The 21,202-nt window shown below is 50.8% G+C and overlaps 1 protein-coding gene and 1 long non-coding RNA gene across 19 annotated transcripts in view; one reads left to right on the forward strand and one right to left on the reverse strand.

Moving 5' to 3' along the window:
- The window catches only part of ARMC9 (armadillo repeat containing 9), a 185,285-nt gene extending 169,553 nt beyond the window's left edge, over nt 1–15,732 (forward strand). For 8 of the 17 annotated variants that reach the window (XR_014080885.1, XM_081585635.1, XM_081585631.1 and 5 more), the window contains 3 exons: nt 1,832–1,961; nt 12,766–12,938; nt 14,393–15,568. Coding sequence is in view for 15 of the 17 variants with exons in the window: in XM_081585635.1 (XP_081441761.1) it covers nt 1,832–1,961; nt 12,766–12,938; nt 14,393–14,415 (326 nt within the window). In the remaining 2 variants the exon portion in view is untranslated. The other 9 variants (XM_081585627.1, XM_081585623.1, XM_081585625.1 and 6 more) reach the window with 3 other exon arrangements.
- Nucleotides 15,733–17,218: 1,486 nt separating this feature from the next.
- The window catches only part of LOC145543590 (uncharacterized), a 38,694-nt gene continuing 34,710 nt past the window's right edge, over nt 17,219–21,202 (reverse strand). The window contains exons 4-6 of one of the 2 annotated variants that reach the window (XR_014080889.1): nt 18,705–20,221; nt 18,423–18,571; nt 17,219–18,236 (exon numbers count right to left, since the gene is read on the reverse strand). This is a non-coding gene — a long non-coding RNA (uncharacterized LOC145543590). The remainder of the gene's footprint in view (nt 18,237–18,422; nt 18,572–18,704; nt 20,222–21,202) is intronic. The other variant, XR_014080888.1, reaches the window with a different exon arrangement.

A 21,202-nucleotide genomic window follows, 5' to 3' on the forward strand; every position in this document is an offset into this window, starting at 1 on the left:
ATCCCTCTCCCCCTTGTCAACCACAAGTCTGTAGTCTATATCTAGGAGCCTGTTTCTGTTTATAGAATAGTTCATTTGTGTCATATTTTAGATTTCACATGTCCAGTGATATCATATGGTATTTGTTTTTCTCTTTCTGACTTACTTCACTCTGTATGATAGTCTCTAGGTCCATCCACATCTCTGCAAATGGTCCAATTTCATCCCTTTTTATGGCTGAGTAGTATTTCATTGTATATACGTACCACATCTTTGTCCATTCATCTGTTGGTGGACATTTATATTGTTTCTGTGTCTTGGCTATTGAAAATAATGTTGCTATGAATATAGCAGTGAATATATCTTTTTGAATTATAGTTTTGTCTGGATATATGCCCGGGAGTGGGATTGCTGTATCATATGGCAACTCTATTTTTAGTGTTTTGAGGAACCTCCATACTGTTTTCCATCATGGTTGCACCAATTTGCATTCCCACCAACAGTGTAAGAGGGTTCTCTTTTCTCCACACTCTCTCCAGCATCTGTCATTTGTAGACTTTTTGATGATGGCCATTCTGACCAGTGTGAGGTGATATCACACTGTAGTTTTGATTTGCATTTCTCTAATAATGGTTTGGCGTGCTGTGGTTCATAGGGTCACAAGGAGTCAGACACAACTGAGCAAGCGACTAAACTGAACTGATGCATAGAGCTGACTCATTTGAAAAGACCCTGATGTTGGGAAAGATTGAAGGCAGGAGGAAAAGGGGATGACAAAGGATGAGATGGTTAGATGGCACCACCGACTCAATGAACATGAGTTTGGGTAAACTCCAGGAGTTGGTGATGGACAGGGAGGCCTGGCGTGATGCAGTTCATGGAGTTGCAAAGAGTCGGACACCACTGAGCAACTGAACTGAACTGAACTGAATAATTGGTGATGTTGAGCTTTTCGTGTGCCTATTGACCATCTGAATGTCTTCTTCGGAGAAATGTCTGTTTAGGTAGGGAAGATTATTTAAGATAAAGCTGAGGCCATTGCAAAGGTGCTAGAGAGATTCTTTTTTTTTAATGAGCTGAAAGGAGCTTGGGTTAAGGGGGCAGTGAATTCAGACTGTCACAGTGTTGCTCTGACAGTGACATGGACCCCTTTGAGCTGGAGAAGGAGGGATGCATGTCATTTGAAGTACAGGACAGGTCTGTCCCCAGACCCTTGGGAGGGACCCTCAGCAGTGTCATCAGGGACTTCTCCCATCGTTTCTTATGATCTGGGGGTGACCCAGGCGGTCTGGTCCTTGCTGGGCAGTATTAGGGAGGTTCCTGCCCTTGTGGGAGGGCAGAGATTCAGGCCTGAAGGATCCAGGGGTGGCTCAGAGAGCCCCACGTCTGGAGTTGCCAGATTTGGCAAATAAAAACACAAGACACCCAGCTGAAGTTGAATTTCAAACAGACATGAATAGTTTTTCAGTGTGCCTCTGGGCCACTGTGCATTGGTGCCAAGCAGGGGGCCCAGGAGACAATTCCAGGTTTTGTTGGCTTTTCCCAAGAGGTGGGGGCAGGGGTGGGGAGGGGACAGGCCACAGGGCCAAGCGTCCAATCTTCCCTGCGTGTGTGTGTTCCAGCCAGAGCGTGCCCACTGCACCCTCAGATTACAAGTACCCCACGTGGTCGTCTGGAAAGGTCCCAACCTGCACAAGTAAACAAGTCCCCATCCATAGGCGCCGGGGAGCCATGAGGGACTGGCCCCAGGCTGTGTGCTTTTCTTGGCTCCAGGGCCCAGCCCAGTAAAGAGCATCTTCAAAGAGCTTCCAGAGCAGAGGTCAACTGGGCTCTCTCTCCTGACTCCCCCCAGCTGCCATTGACGCCAAGCCGGGAGAGTGGTCGCCAGCAGGACGTCAAGGAGAGCCTCGCCTGCCCCCAGCAGGGGCCCTGAGCCAGCCTCGAGAGGGGCCCTGGGCCCCAGACAGTGGAGACACCACCAGGTAGGGGTGGAGCGATGTCCCAGGAGGGCTCCTCTGAGGCCCAACCTCTGGCAATGGAGGCAAACGAGCCTTCAAATCGGGCCCCAAGTGCGGTTCTGAGACCCTCAGGGGAGTGTGGTCAGCTCAGCTGACAACCTCAGAGCCCAAGGGGAGGGACCTGCCCTCCTGAGAATCACCAGTCGTCAGGCCGGAAGGAGAGAAAAACTTACAAACACACCCAAGGGACTCGTTTTAAGAACTGCTGGGTGAACACATTTGGGAGAGTGAGTGATGAGAAGTAATTTGAGGTCAGTGGCCTCTCTTAGCAGTTTGCTTTTGGAGAGGGGGCTGTGGAGGGGAGAAAGGTGAGGAATGAGGTCAGTAAAAGGGTTTGGCTCAGATGTCAGCTTCCTAAAACAGAAACTGAACCCCCAGGAAGAAAAAAAAAAGATATTTTCTGTTCCTCTCTGTCAAATGAGCACAAACCGGCACTCATTGGGTGAGGAGGGATTCTTTTTTTTTTTTTTAATGATCTCACAGGCCCCTTCTTTTGACCACCTCTCACTGCTTCCTCTGGCCCAGCCCCTCAGTGCCCTGCAGGCTGAGAGTTTCAAGACAGAGGAGCCTCACTCCTGCACTAAAACATCGCTCTAGAGAGTCATGCTGAGCATCATGACGACACCCTTGGAGTCTCTGATTAGAGGAATTCTGCCATGGTGACCGGTCAGGCCTTCCGTGCCCCTCTTTCTCCATAGAACAGGGAGGGACGTCCATTACTGTGTCTGCAGTGAGCAGGCCCCCACCTCTGCTGTGGTCACAGCTTACTTGCAGCTCCTCCAGCAGCGGGGCCTTGTGGAGCTGGGTGAGGCTGTGGAAGGCCTGAATTCTAGGCCCCTCGAGGCCTGAAACCATCCACGCCCTGCAGATGTGGCCCCCATCACAGTGCAGGGGAGTCTGAGAAACCAGCCCACCGGTCCTCCCCTGTGGGGACCTTCCTGCCTTCCTGCAGTCTCCCACTGATGGAAACACCACAGAAACAGGGATTCCTGCTGAGTTCTAGAAGCTGCTGGACACCTTAGAGGGGTCAGGGCCCCCCAAGGACAGGCAGAAGGCCTAGCAGCACCGCACCCATGAGCGAGAAAGTCAGGGAGAGGAGGGGCGGGGAGACTGCCAAAGCCCACCCCTCTGGGGGCAGGCAGCGACCTTGCACCTTTCTTTCCTGCTTTGAGGACAGAAGGGCAGCAGGGCTGTGTAGGGATGAGCCGCAAGGACCTTGGGACCTGAACCAGGGAGGGCAGTCCTGGATGTCTCTACGGGGCAGAGGGTGTCAAAGATGGTGAGCCGGAGTTCCGCTGTGTGGTCACATGCTCCGTGACTGTCTCCCGCTGTCCTCAAAGACGGGGGCCATGGGTAGGGTGTCTGTCCCCCGTGTTCCTGGCGCAGAGCAGGAGCTCAAAATACACGTTGGATGAATCCCTAGGAGAAAAGAAGAGAGCGTGGCTCTCTGTCTGGCTTGACAGCTCCACTCTCTCAGCCTGTAAAGGAGGGCAGCCCCTGGCCCCAGAAGATGAGTTGGCTGGGTTGGGCCCTTGCTTGTGGGGAGAAGAAAGGCCCTGGAGCCCTGGGTGTGGGTCATCGGTAGACAAAATGATAGCCCGCATTGCTTAGCCCCGACTATGAGGTGGCATAAAGATAATTGCATCTCCAGTGGCTTCCAGCCACAGTGGCTTTCACAATTTCTTGCTGTGAAATTGGCTTCCTGGAAGCCAGGAGTGAAAAGGTTCGAACTCCACCAGCCCACGGCCTCCCCACGGCCCATGTCTTCCTTTTCCTTTTTCTCTCCGCCTCTTACAGTCCTTAGCTTTGAATAGCTGTTAACCAGACTATAAAAATGCATTTTCAAAGAAAACAAGCATTTATCCCAAGGAGAACCAAGGCACTTTCCCAGGGAAATCTGTCAGTCTCAACCTGGAGGGGCTGACCCCCCACCTCGGAATGTACAGGGTTGGTTTCCAGCCATCACCTCCGGGAAGGTGAGGGACTGGACTGCCCAGACGTCACATGGCCTTGCCTGCCTACTGGCCAACCGCCATCTGCTGGAGCCCTGCTCTGCATGGTGTTGGCACGCCATCCGCACAGAGATGCCGAGGAGCCCAGCCAGACCGGGAGGACGTTTGTCTGGACATTCCCTCCATGTGGCTGAGGGCGGGCGAGGGAGTGGGCTCCTCCGGTCAGAGCTCTCACTGCCCCACAGATGTCCACCAGTGCCAGCCTGAGATGGGAAGCAAACAGTCAAAATTCCTGTCCAGCCACAAGTATTGTGGCTTTTACAAAATAAGGAAGAACAAGTTTTTACGTATGTCTGTGGTTGTTGTTTAGTGGTTAAGTTGTGTCCGACTCTGCTACCCCATGGGCTGTAACCCTCCAGGTTCCTCTGTCCATGGGATTTTCCAGGCAAGAATACTGGAGTGGGTTGCCATTTCCTTCTCCAGGGGATTTTTCCAGCCCGAGGATCAAACTCAAATCTCCTGCATTGCAGGCAGATTCTTAACCGCTGAGCCAGCAGGGAAGCCCTTACATATACATCCTATATGTGCTTTTCCCTCCTCACATTTGTTCCCAAAGGATATATGACAGCATTGAGTTAAAAGAAACTACAGTCTAAGAACCAGGAGGTCAGGGAAATTGGGGTATCATGACTGCGTGTTTATACAGACATGCGTGCACCCTCACCAAACATCCGTGTGTGAAATTTGCCTTCATCCGGCATGCTCTCTCCCTAGCCGCCACGCTCTCCCCAGCCCCCCTTCTCCTCCCTGGACTTTGTTGCAGTCCAGATGAAATTCCACAGCAATGACCAAGTTAGGAACCAGTTAGGAACTTTGATGAGCAGAGTCCACTTAGGCAAGCCCTGAGCACTTTGATTTGTATCTTAATGCAGACAGTATCTCCCTCCGAAGAAACGAAGAAACGAAGGGACAGGGGGATGTTCTGCCGTGGGAATCTCAGCTCTGGGATTATGACTCAGCAGCATTCCAAACACAAGTAAAGATTAAATATCTCCAGAAACTTTTTATTGTGACTCCCTTACAACACAATGTTCCTATTGACGAGCAGAGATCATAGAAGCTGGCCAGGCTTCTCTGATATGTAACTGCCTACCCTTGTGGGGCACCTCCCAATTTACCAATAAATTGGTCGACCTTCACTTTTTTCTAGGACCCAGCACCGTGTGTTCCTGCAGCCAATCACATCTTCCTGAGTTGGAGGCGACTGCCATCCATGTGCTCTTCCCACGTGCTCTTTCTGCTCTGCCCTAATCTGGCCGCATCCCCGGCCAGACCATCGCCATTTCCTGGCTCTGGCTCCTGGCTGCCTAGACTAATAGGCTCACACCATTCAGGGGGTTGAGAGGGCTGGGGGGTCACTCAGGGGCCAAGCTGACCCTTCCCGACAGCCACCCCTCCCTGCCTCCCACAGCATCCTCTCCAGGGGGCCCTGATGCCACCACCCCCCAGAGTTCAGCGACAGTGGCCAGCACCCTCAGTCAACACAGTGCCTCCTGCAGCTGCCCGGGTGGGGACCCCATGGAGGGGAGGGGTCTGCCAAGCCGAAGGGGTGGTTCCCTGATTGGTGTCTGCCAAGGGCCACTTTCCCCAGTGCCAGAGGGAGGCTCCAGCCAGAGGGAGGTTCTGTCTGAGATGCTCTTCCATAGCAACAACATGACCCCGGTCAAACAAAGGTCATGTCCCAGGGCCAAGAGGAGGCCCACTCTTAGGTGCGTTAGTCAGGATTCTCCAGAGAAACAGAGCCAACAGGAAATGTGTGTGGAGAGAGATTTAATTAAGGAATCAGCTCACGTGGCTGCAGAGGCAAGTCCAGAACCCAAGAGCGAGTCTATGGAGCACACTCACTTTCTGGCGGGCAATCTGCTTTACTCAGCGTCCCCCCCATGGACTGTCTGCCTTGTCCAGAGACACCTGCACAGAAATATGCAGACAGTGTTTGATCAGATACCTGGACGCCGCAGCCCCACAACACTGCCACGTAAAATTAACCTACACGTAGGCTTTTCATGTGCATCGCCACGTGGCTCTCCAAAAGTATGGGACCCTCTCCTGGGTGCCCTGGGTGGGGAGGTTAGTAGATCCCCAGTTCTGCCGCCCTGACCGTTCTCTCCCTTCACTTCTTTTTTTCATTTCTTTATGTATTTATTCAGCCATGTTGCGTCCTAGTTGCGGCACACAGGATCTTACATTACAGTGCACGGGCTTCTCCCTAGTCATGGCCCACGGGCTTAGCTGCCCTGCAACATGTGGAATCTTCCTGGACCAGGAATCGAACCCATGTTCCCTGCATTGGCAGGCAAATTCTAAACCACTGGACCCCCAGGAAAATCCCCTCCCTTCACTTCTTGCCAACTCACCTCAGCTATCCCTGAGACTCTGCAACTTAACCTTGCTGCCCATTGGCTCTAAGGCCCCATGGGGTGAAGTGGGCCTAGCCATCCTGAACCTGCACAGCTAGCTACTCCAAATCTGGCCCCCTTGTGTGAGGGGACATCCCCAGGTAACCCAAGACTGACTCTGCCACCACCAGAATAGCCACCACCACTCATTACCACCACCAGAATAGCCCCAGGGCTCACCTGAGGAGTTTCTACCAGGGTCTCTCAATTATTCCTTCTTAAAGTGTAATGGGGCTGCATTTTAAAACAATCAAGATTTTATGTTATGTATATTTTACCACCATAACAATGATAACAAATTTCAACATTAGGAAGTTCCCCGGAGGTCTAATGGTTAGGATTCTGGACTTTCACTACTGTAGTCTGGGTTCAGCTCCTGGACAGAGAACTGAGATCCTACAAGCCATGCAGCATAGCCAAAAACAAAAACAAAGAAAAGAATATAATCTCAATATTAGAAAAGCTTCATTGTATGTGTCAGAAAAGTGTCAGCAATGCATGCCTGTTTTCACACACTTGCAGTCAGATTTACATGCTGCTCTGAAGAGAAGCGAAAAGCAAAGGAGAAAAGGAAAGATATTCTCATCTGAATGCAGAGTCCCAAAGAATAGCAAGGAGAGATAAGAAAGCCTTCCTCAGCCATCAGTGCAAACAAATAGAGGAAAACAACAGATTGGGAAAGACTAGAGACCTCTTCAAGAAAATTAGAGATACCAAGGGAACATTTCACGCAAAGATAGGCTCGATAAAGGACAGAAATGGTATGGACCTAATAGAAGCAGAAGATATTAAGAAGAGGTGGCAAGAATACACAGAAGAACTGTACAAAAAAGATCTTCACGACACAGATAATCACGATGATGTGATCACTCACCTAGAGCCAGACATCTTGGAATGTGAAGTCAAGTGGGCCTTAGAAAGCATCACTACGAACAAAGCTAGTGGAGGTGATGGAATTCCAGTTGAGCTATTTCAAATCCTCAAAGGTGATGCTGTGAAAGTGCTGCACTCAATACGCCAGCAAATTTGGAAAACTCAGCAGTGGCCACAGGACTGGAAGAGGTCAGTCTTCGTTCCAATCCCAAAGAAAGGCAATGCCAAAGAATGCTCAAACGACCGCACAATTGCACTCATCTCACATGCTAGTAAAGTAATGCTCAAAATTCTCCAAGCCAGGCTTCAGCAATATGTGAACCGTGAACTTCCAGATGTTCAAGCTGGTTTTAGAAAAGGCAGAGAAACCAGAGATCAAATTGCCAATATCCGCTGGATCATCGAAAAAGCAAGAGAGTTCCAGAAAAACATCTATTTCTGCTTTATTGACTATGCCAAAGCCTTTGACTGTGTGGATCACAATAAACTGTGGAAAATTCTGAAAGAGATGGGAATACCAGACCATCTGACCTGTCTCTTGAGAAACCTGTATGCAGGTCAGGAAGCAACAGTCAGAACTGGACATGGAACAACAGACTGGTTCCAAATAGGAAAAGGAGTACGTCAAGGCTGTATATTGTCACCCTGCTTATTTAACTTACATGCAGAGTACATCATGAGAAACGCTGGGCTGGAAGAAACACAAGCTGGAATCAAGATTGCCGGGAGAAATATCAATAACCTCAGATATGCGGATGACACCACCCTTATGGCAGAAAGTGAAGAAGAACTAAAGAGCCTCTTGATGAAGGTGAAGGAGGAGAGTGAAAAAGTTGGCTTAAAGCTCAACGTTCAGAAAACTAAGATCATGGCATCTGGTCCCATCACTCCATGGGAAATAGAGGGGGAAACAGTGGAAACAGTGTCAGACTTTACTTTTTTGGGCTCCAGAATCACTGCTGATGGTGACTGCAGCCATGAAATTAAAAGACGCTTACTCCTTGGAAGGAAGGTTATGGCCAACCTAGATAGCATGTTTAAAAGCAGAGACATTACTTTGCCAACAAAGGTCCGTCTAGTCAAGACTATGGTTTTTCCAGTGGTCATGTATGGATGTGAGAGTTGGACGGTGAAGAAAGCTGAGCGCCGCAGAATTGATGCTTTTGAACTGTGGTGTTGGAGAAGACTCTTGAGAGTCCCTTGGACTGCAAGGAGATCCAATCAATCCATCCTAAAAGAGATCAATCCTGGGTGTTCATTGGAAGGTCTGATGTTGAAGCTGAAGCTCCAATACTTTGGCCACCTCATGCGAGGGGTTGACTCATTGGAAAAGACCCTAATGCTTGGTAGGATTGGGGGCGGGAGGAGAAGGGGACGACAGAGGATGAGATGGTTGGATGGCATCACTGACTCGATGAACATGGGTTTGGGTAGACTCTGGGAGTTGGTGATGGACAGAGAGGCCTGGCATGATGCAATTCATGGGGTCGCAGAGAGTCGGACACGACTGAGCGACTGAACTGAACTGAACTGTATCACTCCCTTGGGCTTCCCTTGTGGCTCAGCTGGTAAAGAATCCGCCTGCAATTCAGGAGACCTGGGTTCAATCCCTGGGTTGGGAAGATCCCCTGGAGAAGGGAAAGGCTACCCACACCAGTATTCTGGCCTAGAGAACCATGGTCACAAAGAGTCGGACACAACTGAGCCGCTTTCACTTTCACTTTCTGTATCGCTCCAAGGGCTTCCAAGGTGGCTGCGTGGTAAAGAATCCGCCTGCCAATGCCAGAGATGTGGGTTTGATCCCTGGGTCGGGAAGATCCCCTGGAGGAAGAAACAGCAACCCACTCCAGTATTCTTGCCTGGTATATCCCATGGACAGGGGAGCCTGGCGGACTACGGTCCATGGGGTCGCAAAGAGTCAGACAGGACTTAGCAACTGAGCACACTGTATTGCTCTGGGATTTTTGGGTGTGTGTGTTTGTGTGTTTACTTTGTTTTTAATTTATTTTTAATTGCAGGATATTTGCTTTGCATTGGTGTGTTAGTCTCTGCTGTACAACAATGTGAATCAACTCTAAGTATACATATGTCCCCTCCCTCTTGAACCTCCTTCCCACCACCCCATCCCATCCCTCTAGGTTGTCACAGAGCACCAAGTTGAGCTCCCTGTGTTATACATCAACTTTATTCCTCTGTTCTGAGCCTCACTCCATTCTCTCTCACGTGCCTGAGTAGCCCCCACAGTTATTTACAATGATTGCATACTCTTTCATCTGATCAGTATACCCTAACTTTTTACATTTCTTTCATTCACTGATAATGCACATGAGTGTGTGCTCAGGGTCAGAAAGATATCCTAGAGGAAGAATGGTAACCCACTCCAGTATTCTTGCCTGGAGAATCCCAGGGACAGAGGAGCCTGTCGGGCGACAGTCCACGGGGTTGCAAAGAGTCGGACACGACTGAAGCAGCTTAGCACATGTGTGCTCAGAACTGTGCTGGACAGTAAATATCAAAGGTGGACTAGACCAAATTGCTGCTCTGAGGCAGTTCACCTGGAAGGACAACGTTATACATGACATGAAAATAAATTTGCTTTTTAAAGAAAAAAAATTAAAGTTAAAAAATTATAAGAGGGCTAAATCTCTATCCTTTCAACCAGGTATGAAAGATTTCTTGTCTAAAGTACAGGCAGTTTTTTACACCAGTCTTTTTCTAAATTGATGGTGACTGCAGCCATGAAATTAAAAGATGCTTACTCCTTGGAAGGAAGGTTATGGCCAACCTAGATAGCATATTTAAAAGCAGAGACATTACTTTGCCAACAAAAGTCCGTCTAGTCAAGGCTATGGTTTTTCCAGTGGTCATGTATGGATGTGAGAGTTGGACGGTGAAGAAAGCTGAGCGCCGCAGAATTGATGCTTTTGAACTGTGGTGTTGGAGAAGACTCTTGAGAGTCCCTTGGACTGCAAGGAGATCCAATTAATCCATTCTAAAAGAGATCAATCCTGGGTGTTCATTGGAAGGTCTGATGTTGAAGCTGAAACTCCAATACTTTGGCCACCTCATGCGAAGGGTTGACTCACTGGAAAAGACCCTGATGCTGGGAAGGATTGGGGGCAAGAGGAGAAGGGGACGACAGAGGATGAGATGGTTGGATGGCATCACCGACTCGATGGACATGGGTTTGGGTGGACTCCGGGAGTTGGTGATGGACAGGGAGGTCTGGCGTGCTGCAATTCATGGGGTCGCAAAGAGTCGGACACGACTGAGCGACTGAACTGAACTGAACTTTTCTAAATTTGAATTTGGAGACTTTTCAAATATTTAAGTTTTATTTTTCTGATTATTAAAGTAATAGATTCTCAATGTTAAAAAAAAATGGGGGGGAGGCATAATGAAATGAATCAAAAAATTATGCAGTTGCCTCCCGAGTCTCACTCCCCAGAACTATCACCCCCTTCATAGGGTGCTTTACCACAGCTGGGCCCAGGGATACCACCTCACTGAACCTTCAGAGCTGTGCTACAGAAGCCATCTCACAAGTGGGGAAACTGAGGTTCCCGAGATGTCAGCAGATTGCTCACTCTCCCTCACCTGCTAGAAAGCAGCAGAGCAAGACTGAGAGTCCAGGCCATTCCAGGACCCCCACCCTCCTCCCTGCCACCAGATCCTTCACTTCCCACAGCCCTCAGCTTCAGCCCCCAGCACGGTGTACACACACACACACATACACTGCCCACTAGGAGCCCTGCAGCCAGTCAGCATCTCTCTGTCCTAGGGGTGCAGTGGGGAGACCCCTCCCCTTACTAGCCAAGCTCACAGTGTCTGCTGTGCACTCACGGCGTGCAGCCTGCAGACCGAGACGCCCACCGGCTGAAGGGAGGTCAGGCTAGGAGCCCCTGCTGCCTGCCGGGGGCTGAGCTGGCGCTTACATCAGCTCAGTCAGTGGTGACCACAGCCCTGGGTGACGGCCCCCGGGACTCCAGTCTTCAGAGTTAGGTGTCAGAAAAATGGGCACATAGATAGCAAAGGCCCCAGAAGTCGAGTAAGCTCTGGGAGATGGGGGAGGACAGAGGAGCCTGACGTGCTACCATCCATGGGGTCACAGAGTCCGACACGACTGAGTGAGGGAGCAACAATAGCAACAGAAGTCGAGATGGGAATAAAACTTGAGCATGTTTAGACCTCAGTGACAGCCAGGGAGCAAAGGGCTGGGTGGGGGAATCACAGCCTCAACCCCAGCTGCAGTGGCTGCGGGCGCTGGTAGGAAGGAGGGAACAGGCTCTAAGAAGTGGCCTCTTGTCTCTGTGAAGCCGACCCACTGGCCTGGGGTCCTGAGGGTGTCTGGAGAATGGTTGGCTATAAGATCCCACCAGGTTCACTGCCTGCTTGTTATGTGCGTGAACTTGGGAAACTTGACCAACTTGGAGCCTCAGTTTTGACATCTGAAAAATAGGGTAGTAATGCCTGCCTCGCAGGATTGTTTGGGGGCTAAATGTCACCTTCTCATTGCGACCTTCCCTGGTCACCCCATCTAAAGTCAGCTTCCAATTGCTGCTGTGATAAACTTCCAATTGCACAAATTTAGTCACTAAATAAGCACGAATTTATTATTTTCCAGTTCTGTAGAAGTCCCACACGGGTCTTCATGGGCTGAAATCAAGGTGTCCACAGGACAGGTTACACCCTGGAGGTCTAGGGAAGAATCTCTTTTCTATCCCTTCTGGCTTCAAGAAGCCTCCTGCCCTCCTGGGCTTGTGGCTCTTTCCTGCGTGTGTGTGCCAAGTCGCTTCAGTTGTGTCTGACTCTTTGTGACCCTATGGACTGCAGCCCGCCAGTCTCCTCTGTCTAATGGGACTCTCCAGGCAAGAATAACAGAGTGGGTTACCATACCCTCCTCCAGGGGATCTTCCTGAACCAGGGATCAAACCAGCATCCTTTATGTTTCCTGCATTGGCAGGCGGATTGTTTGCCACCAGCGCCACCTGAAAAGCCCCGTGGCCCCTTCCTCCATCCTCAAAGTCAGTGGCGTTGCATCTGTGTCTTTTTTTCCACAGCCGCGCCTATTTCTCTTTCTTCCTCTGCCTCTCTCCCACTCTTAAGGACGCTTGTGATTACAGATATCCCAGTAATTTAGGATAACCTCACACCTGCAGCCTTGATTTCCTGTTGTCATGTAGGGTTCCAGGGACTGGGACATGGAACTAACTGGAGCCAGACACACCTTTCCTGGCCACTCGATCTGACACTGTAATACTCTCAGGTTCCCTATTCCGCTCCCTTGCTTCATCTCCTCTCTCATCATCTCCCTCCTTCCCCAAAGTGTGAGCTCCACAGGCAGGGATTTATGCCACCAGGTGCCCTGCTCTACCCCACCCCACCCCCGTGCCCAGGATGGTGCCTGCCTGGCATCCCTTAGAGCCAGAAGGGAGAGTCCTTCCTTCTTCCTCCTGTGACTTTAGGTTGCACGTTTTGTTCCAGGGGATTCACATCAAGCTTCGCCTGCAAGCCCCGGGCCCCCCGCACCCCGGAGATCCTGGACATGAACCCACCTAAGGTCAAGGCATCAGCTCTGGGCCCTCAGTTCTCCTCGTGTGGCCCCCAGCAGGCCAGCCGTCCCGGCTCCACGACGTCTTCCACAAGGAGCCTGCAGAGTAAGTCAACCTGCACGGGAGGGCACTGGGCTTCCGCATCTGATTCGTGCTCCTTCCATGGCCACCAGACCAAGGGGAAAGGCCTGCCTCCCCTCCCCACAAGACCAGGGCCCTAGCTGCCCGCTTCCTTTGCCCCAGGGACCGGTTCTTCACTCATCTTTCTGTTTAAGAAATTGACCTTGGCCTCAGCGGGTCATGGACTTCCCTGGTGGCTCAGCTGGTAAAGAATCTGCCTACAATGCAGGAGACCTGGGTTCGATCCCTGGGTTGGGAAGATCCCTGGAGAAGGGAACGGCTACCCACTCCAGTATTCTGGCCTGGAGAATTCCATGGACAGTACAGTCTATGGAATCCCAAAGAGTCAAACACAACTGAGCGATTTTCACACTTCAGTGGCTCATGCACAAGCTGGCAGAGTGAGACCCTTCCAGACAGTCACTCGGGGATAAGATCTCCCTGCCGGGGGGGCTTACGGGTCAGCTCTGAAACCAGACCTCCTGGTGGGAAACAAAAGGAGGTACTTCATCACAGGCTGGGTGGAGAGGCCGCTCGAAGGCCTGAGGGTGGGGTGGGCCCTAGGGGACCCGCTCTGTCCCTGGGGACACCCTCCCACCCTTTTGCTCCTGATAAAGACCACTTCTCTGTCGCCCCCAGTCAGCCAGTTGACCACCCTCCCTTCCACTCCCCAACCCAAGCCTGGAACTTTCTAATAGGGCTTTACTAAAAATAAGGGAAATCAAAAGAGAAACCGAACAAAAGGACATCAAGCAGCAGAAAATCAGTCACACTCAGGATGTGTGAGTCCTGTGACCCAGCCGCCCCCTCCTTCCTGACAGGGCCCTGGGCGCTCTGGCCAACTGGGGAGCGTTGGGCTGGGACCGTGGTTCATGGGCCAAGTCTGGGCAGCCTATAGGGGTGGGCAGGCCTCCCTCTACTCTCAGCACCTCTCTACTGGGAAACTCAAAGCGGAGCCCCAGCCCCATCTCCCCACCACAGTGCTTCCGCACACAGGCGCAGAGGAAACGCCAGCAAGTACAGGGAGAGAGCGGCCAGAAGCGAGGCAGACCGGCTTCCCCGGGGCCCTGCCCGGCCGCCAGGCTGGACGCCCCCACTGAAGTAACCACAGTAGCAGCGCCCAGGAGCAGGCGGGCTGCCCAGCTGGCTGGCCACACAGGGTGGGGAGCAGCAGATACACGCCCCCTCAGCCTCCACAAACACAGGAGCTGCTGGCAGCGCAGCTCACCAAGTCCCCACGCCAAGCTTCCTGTCAGGGAAGTGCGTGGCCACCCAAGTGAGTCAGGACCCCCCGGCCGCAGAGCAGGTGACCTGGGAGGAAAGCGCTCTGTGCTCGGTTTACACAGGGCCCGTTGAAAGGAGGGCTTGTGCGGGGACAGGGGGCCTCTGTGCCCAAGCCCGCCCTGGAGCTGGCAGCTTGCCTGGCTTTTCTTCTCCAGGCAGCCCATCTTCCAGGAAGTGAGGATGGGTTCTTCCCCAAGGTCACCGTCCCTTTACCCAGTGACCAGCCCGCTTCCTGCTCGTGGCCAGCTGGCAGCTGCAGACGACAGATGTGACGAGACGGTTGTCGTCATGCCACCAGGTGACTCGAGGAGCTGAGGAGGGTAGCCCTCCAGGCATCCGGGAGCAAGCCCACCGTAGCCCCTGCCCCAGGGTCCTGCCATTGCCCTTCCTGCCCACCCTCCCTGCAGGCCCCCAGCTTGTCGGGGGCGGTGGGGGACAGCAGAGCCAAAGCCAGGAGCTCGACCATCTCGGGGAGCCAGGGCCAGACAGCTCAGCCAGAGGCAGGCCCTCGACCTTGGAGGAAACCAGTCCTCCTCACCCAGACCAAGTATGAGGAAACAGAAGGGGGTTAGAATAAGGGAGAGTCCTTCTCAAACCAGCTGCCTGAGCGGCAAACTTGTTATGTTCTTTTTCCTCTTATAATCTGGTAAGAATACGGGGTGTTCCCCTCTGTGGCTGGAATACGGCTGTTCCAAAGCGGCCCTGTGCTTCTGCACATGTGTTCTAAGAGCTCAGAGCGTTGACCAGTTTAAAGCCATTTCCCTCCCTCCGTCCATTAAGACCACAAGCACAAACTGTGCTCCCAGCAGGGTGACTGGTCCCTGCCAGGGGAGGCCCGTTGCTCCCTCCTTGTCAAGGGTGATATCAGGGCCACGTCCTAGTGTTGGGGTCCATGTGAGGAAAGCAGGAGAAACTCCATCTTGAAGTCTGTCATCCATCTTAAGGACAGGATGTGAACTGGGCCTGAACCCCAGCCCAAGAGTGAGGAAACGGTCGCTAGTGAAAACCAGGTCTCCTGGAGACTTCCCTCCCTACAGGTGGCAAACAGAGATTGTAATTGAAGTCAGGCTGCCCCTGTTAGATTAACCATGGAGACATCCCCTCTTGATGTATAATCATTGTTCCCCGCCCCTCCTTTAACCTTAATTGTTTGTTCTCCTAGCACCTACTTGTTGTAAAACTCAATCATATGCAACAGAGAGGTTGCTAACACGTAACCAGTCACATTGTAGTAGGGGGTATAAAACTGGGCCTCTCAGAAACATCAGGGTCCTTGTTGGGAACCGATTTCCCCTTGGACCCACTGGCGTAATAAACTGTACTCCACTGTCTTAAGTGTCCTCCAAGGTGTGTTTTGCGACTCCGGATTCCACAACACTGGGACAGAGAAAGAAACTTCACCTGCAGAGTCAACCCTGTTACCCAAGCCTGTAGCAGAGTCTGACCTCGCCTCAAACAGAAATACTGAAATAAAATGATCAGTATTGAGATGGCACTTGTGTATGTGTCTCTGTGTGAGTCTGTGTGAGTTTGTGTGTGTGTGTGTGCGGTCCCCTAGGCAGTCCATCTGCCCTGGCCAGGCCCAATGGGAGTCACCTTGGTGGTCCCACTGGACATAAATAAAGGACAACTTTGTGTTTTTCAATATCTTTCCGACTCCTGAGGAGAGCAGGCGGAAGAGGTAAACAGAAGAACACTGGAGCGGGTAAGAGGCCAGGTTAGCCCTTTGATGACCATAGACACATCATGAGCCAGACCCTGGGTTAATTTTACAAGTTCTTGGCAGTGGTGCCAGGGTGGGCACATTAGAACTCTGTGGTCACGTGACTGGCCCATCTTGATCCTCTGGAAATACATGAGCCCCTCTCTGTTCCGGGGGGGAGAAGGTTGTGCAGGACACTGCCCTCCAGCCCCTCCGAACTCCTGGCTTGACCTCTGGAGGAATAAAGAGAAAACACGAATGCTTCTCTCAGTGTTGTGGATAATGCACCAGCAGGAGAAGCGGAGACTGGGTCCCTGAAATGGAAGCACTCCTGAAGAAACCCTGAAAAGGCAGAGAGTGTTTGCAGATGAACCACAAAGGAACATCATGGGAAAACCTCTCCCTCTCTCCCAGCAAATCCACTCCCTTTGGATTCCTCACATGCCGCCGACTGACATACCCTGGCCCTGCCGGGGCCAGAGAGCCGCCCCATCTCCAGAATCCAGAGCGGGTGTGTGATTCGTCCGTTACCGCCCACGGTCTCCCCGAAGCCAGGCTGACTTCTGTTTCTCCCTCAGGCCCATGGATAAGCTCAAGTCTGATTTGGAGATGTCTGGCCACTTAGGGTAAAAAAAAATGTGGGCAGACTACACTGAGGTCACCAGGTGCGGTCTGGATGGTTCTCCGGGGAGTAAATATGGCCTCGGGGAGAGCCCTCTTGCAGACACACTCTTCCGCTTCCCAGAGCTGATGGTGCAAAAGAGACTTTAGAAAATACCAACTAGCATAAATACTCCAGCTATGTGTAGGCCTAACGGGAGCCAGATACAACCACGGTCTAAGGTGGGGGAGGGGCGGGAATCAAATACGCAAATAAACCGAAACGTTTTCACAGGTCATCTGGAGGCCAAATCCTACAGCACCTAGGCTTTGCCCATGACACTTACCCAGGGAGGTCACGGAGAGGAGTCTGTGGAACTTTGAAGAAATGGGGACCTTTAGGAAGAACCCTTCTGCCCTGGAAGCTGACCCCAGCTCTCTGGTTACCTGGCCCTCTGATTTCTCCTGAGTAGGACTTGATCTTCATTCACAAAAGGATATAAATGTCCAGCAACAGCCTAAATGATGACCCTTGGTGGGAATATAATAATCAGGTAGAGATTTGAGATCCAGTCAGATACAAGGGCTCACGCAGTAGGTTGGAAAGGGCTTGGCCCAAATCAAAGGAGCTTTTAAAAAAAAAAAAAAAAGCACAAATAAATAAGATTAACACAAAAAATCCATGACAAAATCTCAAACTTTTAATATGAACAGGATCTGAGCCTGTGCTTCTGTGACCCTACCCTACTTGCAGAACCTTGATCCAGCACCGATTCCAATAAAGCTTTATTTACAAAAATTGGCAGCTAGCCCATGAGTTTGCTGAACTGCATGAAAACGTTATTGAGTTTCAGGGCACTCCTTCCATTTTCTGTGCAAGGTGAAGCCGCACTGGCCTCACCTGGGATCTGGGGTTGAGGGGATCCTCCAGGGCTTCCCAGTGTGCTCATGGCATAACCTTGTGGCCGAGGCACTGGGCCTGCCTGTCTGACCATCTTCAGCTCTCCAGAGACTAGTTGTCCTAAGGAGCAATGCAGTTCACCTTTGCACGAAAAAGCTACCTCAAAAACTTAATGGCTTAAAACAACAATTTATGGGACTGCCCTGGGCTTCCCAGCTGGCACGAATGGTAAAGACCCCGCCTGCCAATGCAGGAGACATAAGAGATGCAGGTTCAATTCCTGGGTAGGGAAGATCCCCTGGAGGAGGGCATGGCAACCCACTCCAGTATTCTTCTCTGGAGAATCCCATGGACAGAGGAGCCTGATGGGCTACAGTCCATAATGTTGCAAAGAGTCGGACATGACTAAAGCGACACACTGGTGGTGCAGTGGCTAAGACTCCAAGCTCTCAATGCTCAGGTTCAACCCTTGGTCAAGGAACTAGATCCCACATATGGCAATTAAGTCCACATGTGGCAGCTAAAGATCCTGCATGCCACAATGAAGATCTAAGACCTGGTGCAGCCAAATAAATAAATATTTTAAAAATTTGTGAGTGGCACAGTTATATGGATCAGTGATGGGGCTGGGCCCAGATGGACAGTTCTCTCGGGCTCAACTGGACCTAGGTGCACATCTGTGATCAGAGGGCAGTTGAAGGCCTCACTCAGGTCTGGCAGTTGGCTGTGGGCTGGATCCTGGGTTCACCCTCTGGCAAATTAGCTCAGGCTCGTTCACCTGGTGCTCTCAGGACATCTGCAATGAGAAAGATCAAGCCCGCATGCTGTTCAGATCTCTACCTGCATCACATTTGCTGCTCTCCTATTGGCCAGTGTAGGTTTCATGGCCAAGGCCTAGTCTCCGCAGAGGGACTAAAAGGAAACAAAGACAAAGCCGACAGGACTGCAACAATCTGCCACAGAGAGGGTGTTCAGAACTTACACATCTCAGAATCGAATCTTCCCAGATGGATTTTCCACCAGGGCGTAACCTCTCCATTTTAATTCAGTTCATCGTATCCCGGGAGGCTGTTCTGCGTTGGGTTGTGGGAGGTTGTGATTATGTTAAATTAACATCGGTTAGCTGGAACCCTGGTGAAAGGAAAGTGCAATGGAGACAGTCCAGGGGAGGTGCACGGCTCTCTTGGGTGTGGAGAGTCCCAGGAGGCGGGGGAGACTGTGTTACAAGGCCCTTGGGGAAGTCCTGTTGGGAACTTACTCTTACCTCCAAGCTGCAGGCTGCACTGGGCCATGCACTGGTGAGGGGGCTGGGATCAGTTCAAGGACCCCGTGGCCTCCCTTAGCCACACAGAGCAGATGCTGCTGCAACATCCTAGAGGAGCTCTGTTAAACTTGAAGCTGTCAACAAAGTTCCACTAGCCGGCAAGTTGCCATCCATCTTCTAGGAAGAATCCCTGGACTCTGCGGATAGCCAGGGTTCAGGGCAGGGCAACAGTGCCAGATTGAAGCCGTGGGCAGATTTCCAGAAGGAGGTTGTATAATTTGGATAAAGTCAGGTCTAGAGAGACCTACCCAGAGTTGTTAATTTAAGGTGTCAGTTGAAGCCTAAGAGTGGATAGAATCTCAGAGGAGAGGACTGGAGAAATAAGAAACCTAGGGCAGAACCAGGGGTGAGAGAAGGAAGAGGGCCTGGTGCAGGAGACAGTCTCCGGGGAGGAGGCCGCCTGGGAACACGTGCTCTAGAACCGGGGGAGGAAAGCAGTGCATGGAGGGTGGTCACCGTGGTCAGAGCCAGAGGAGGGTGGGGCTGCCTGAGGACACATTCCAGAGAGCAGTCCTGTGCCAGAGGTCAGCCTGGCCCGGGAAGAACTGAGGTGACCAGTTGGATGCTAGAGGCATTGAGGTCGGGGGGGTTGGCTGGAGAAGGACAAGGTGATTGCCATCATGAGCTCTCAGAGGGGCAACTGGAGCCAAGGCCACCGAGCAGTGGACTTAAGTCGCTGGGAGCAGGGTGTCCACCAGGCCCTGAGCCAGGTCCACCTGGGTGGGAGACAGTGGTATTCTGGAGTCAGCTTGTACCTGCTCTCTACATTTTCAGGAGTTCCATGAACTGGTGTTGAAGACAGCAGTTTCCAAAGCTCAACTTTTACACACTTAAAATTAGGGATTTCCCTGGCATTCTAGTGGTCAAGACTTCGCCTTCCAATGCAGGAGGTGCAGGCTTGATCCCTGGTCAGGAAGCTAAGATCCCACATGCCTCAAGGGCAAAAAACAAAACAGAAGCAATATTGTAACAAAGTCAAAAAAGACTTTAAAACTGGTCCACATCAAAAAAAATCATTTTAAAAATTGAATCAGTCAGTTTAGTTCAGTCGCTCAGTCATGTCCGACTCTTTGTAACCCCAAGGACTGCAGCACACCAGGCTTCCCTGCCCAGCACCATCTCCCGGAGCTTACTCAAACTCATATCCATTGAGTCGGTGATGCCATCCAACCATCTCATCCTCTGTCGTCCCCATCTCCTCCTGCCTTCAATCTTTCCCAGCATCGGGATTTTCCAGTGAGTCAGTTCTTCACATCAGGTGGCCAAAGTATTGGAGCTTCAACTTCAGCATCAGTCCTGCCAGTGAACATCCAGGACTGATCTCCTTTAGGATGGACTGGTTGGATCTCCTTGCAGTCCAAGGGACTCTCAAGAGTCTTCTCCAACACCACAGTTCAAAAGTATTAATTCTTTGGCGCTCAGCTTTCTTTATGGTCTCTTACATCCATACATGACTACTGGAAAAACCATAGCTTTGATTAGACAGACCTTTCTAGGCAAAGTAATGTCTATGCTTTTTAATATGTTGTCTAGGTTGGTCATAGATTTTCTTCCAAGGAGCAAATGTCTTTTAATTTCATGGCTGCCGTCACCATTCGCAGTGATTTTGGAGCCCAAGAAAATAAAGTCTGCCACTGTTTCTATTGTTTTCCCATCTATTTGCCATGAAGTGATGGGTCTGGATGCCATGATCTTCATTTTTTGAATGCTGAATTTTAAGCCAGTTTTTTCACTCTCCTCTTTCATTTTCATCAAGAGGTTCTCAGTTCCTCTTTGCTTTCTGCCATAAGGGTGGTGTTATCTGCATATCTGAGGTTACTGATATTTCTCCCAGCAACATTGATTCCAGCACATCCCTTATGATTATACAGTAGAAGTGACAAATAGATTCAAGGGATTAGATCTGATAGAGTGCCTGAAGAACTCAGGACAGAGGTTCGTGTTGTTGTACAGGAAAAAGAAATGCAAAAAGGCAAAATGGTTGTCTGAGGAGGCCTTACAAATGGCTGTGAAAAGAAGAGAAGCTAAAGGCAAAGGAGAAAAGGAAAGATAGAACCATCTGAATACAGAATTCCAAAGAATAGCAAAGAGAGATAAGAAAGCCTTCCTCAGTGATCAATGCAAAGAAACAGAGGAAAACATTAGAATAGGAAAGACTAGAAATCTCTTCAAGAAAATTAGAGATACCAAGGGAACATTTCATGCAAAGATGGGCTCAATAAAGGACAGAAATGGTATGGACCTAACAGAAGCAGAAGATATTAAGAAGAGGTGGCAAGAATACACAGAAGAACTATGCAAAAAAGATCTTAATGATGCATATAACCACGATGGCGGGATTGCTCACCTAGAGCCAGACATCCTGGAATGCGAAGTCAAGTGGGCCTTAGGAAGCATCACTATGAACAAAGCTAGTGGAGGTGATGGAATTCCAGTTG

The sequence above is a fragment of the Giraffa tippelskirchi genome, chromosome 3 (assembly GCF_054371585.1).
Source record: "Giraffa tippelskirchi isolate mGirTip1 chromosome 3, T2T-mGirTip1v1.2.pri, whole genome shotgun sequence".
NCBI classification, from domain to species: domain Eukaryota; kingdom Metazoa; phylum Chordata; class Mammalia; order Artiodactyla; family Giraffidae; genus Giraffa; species Giraffa tippelskirchi.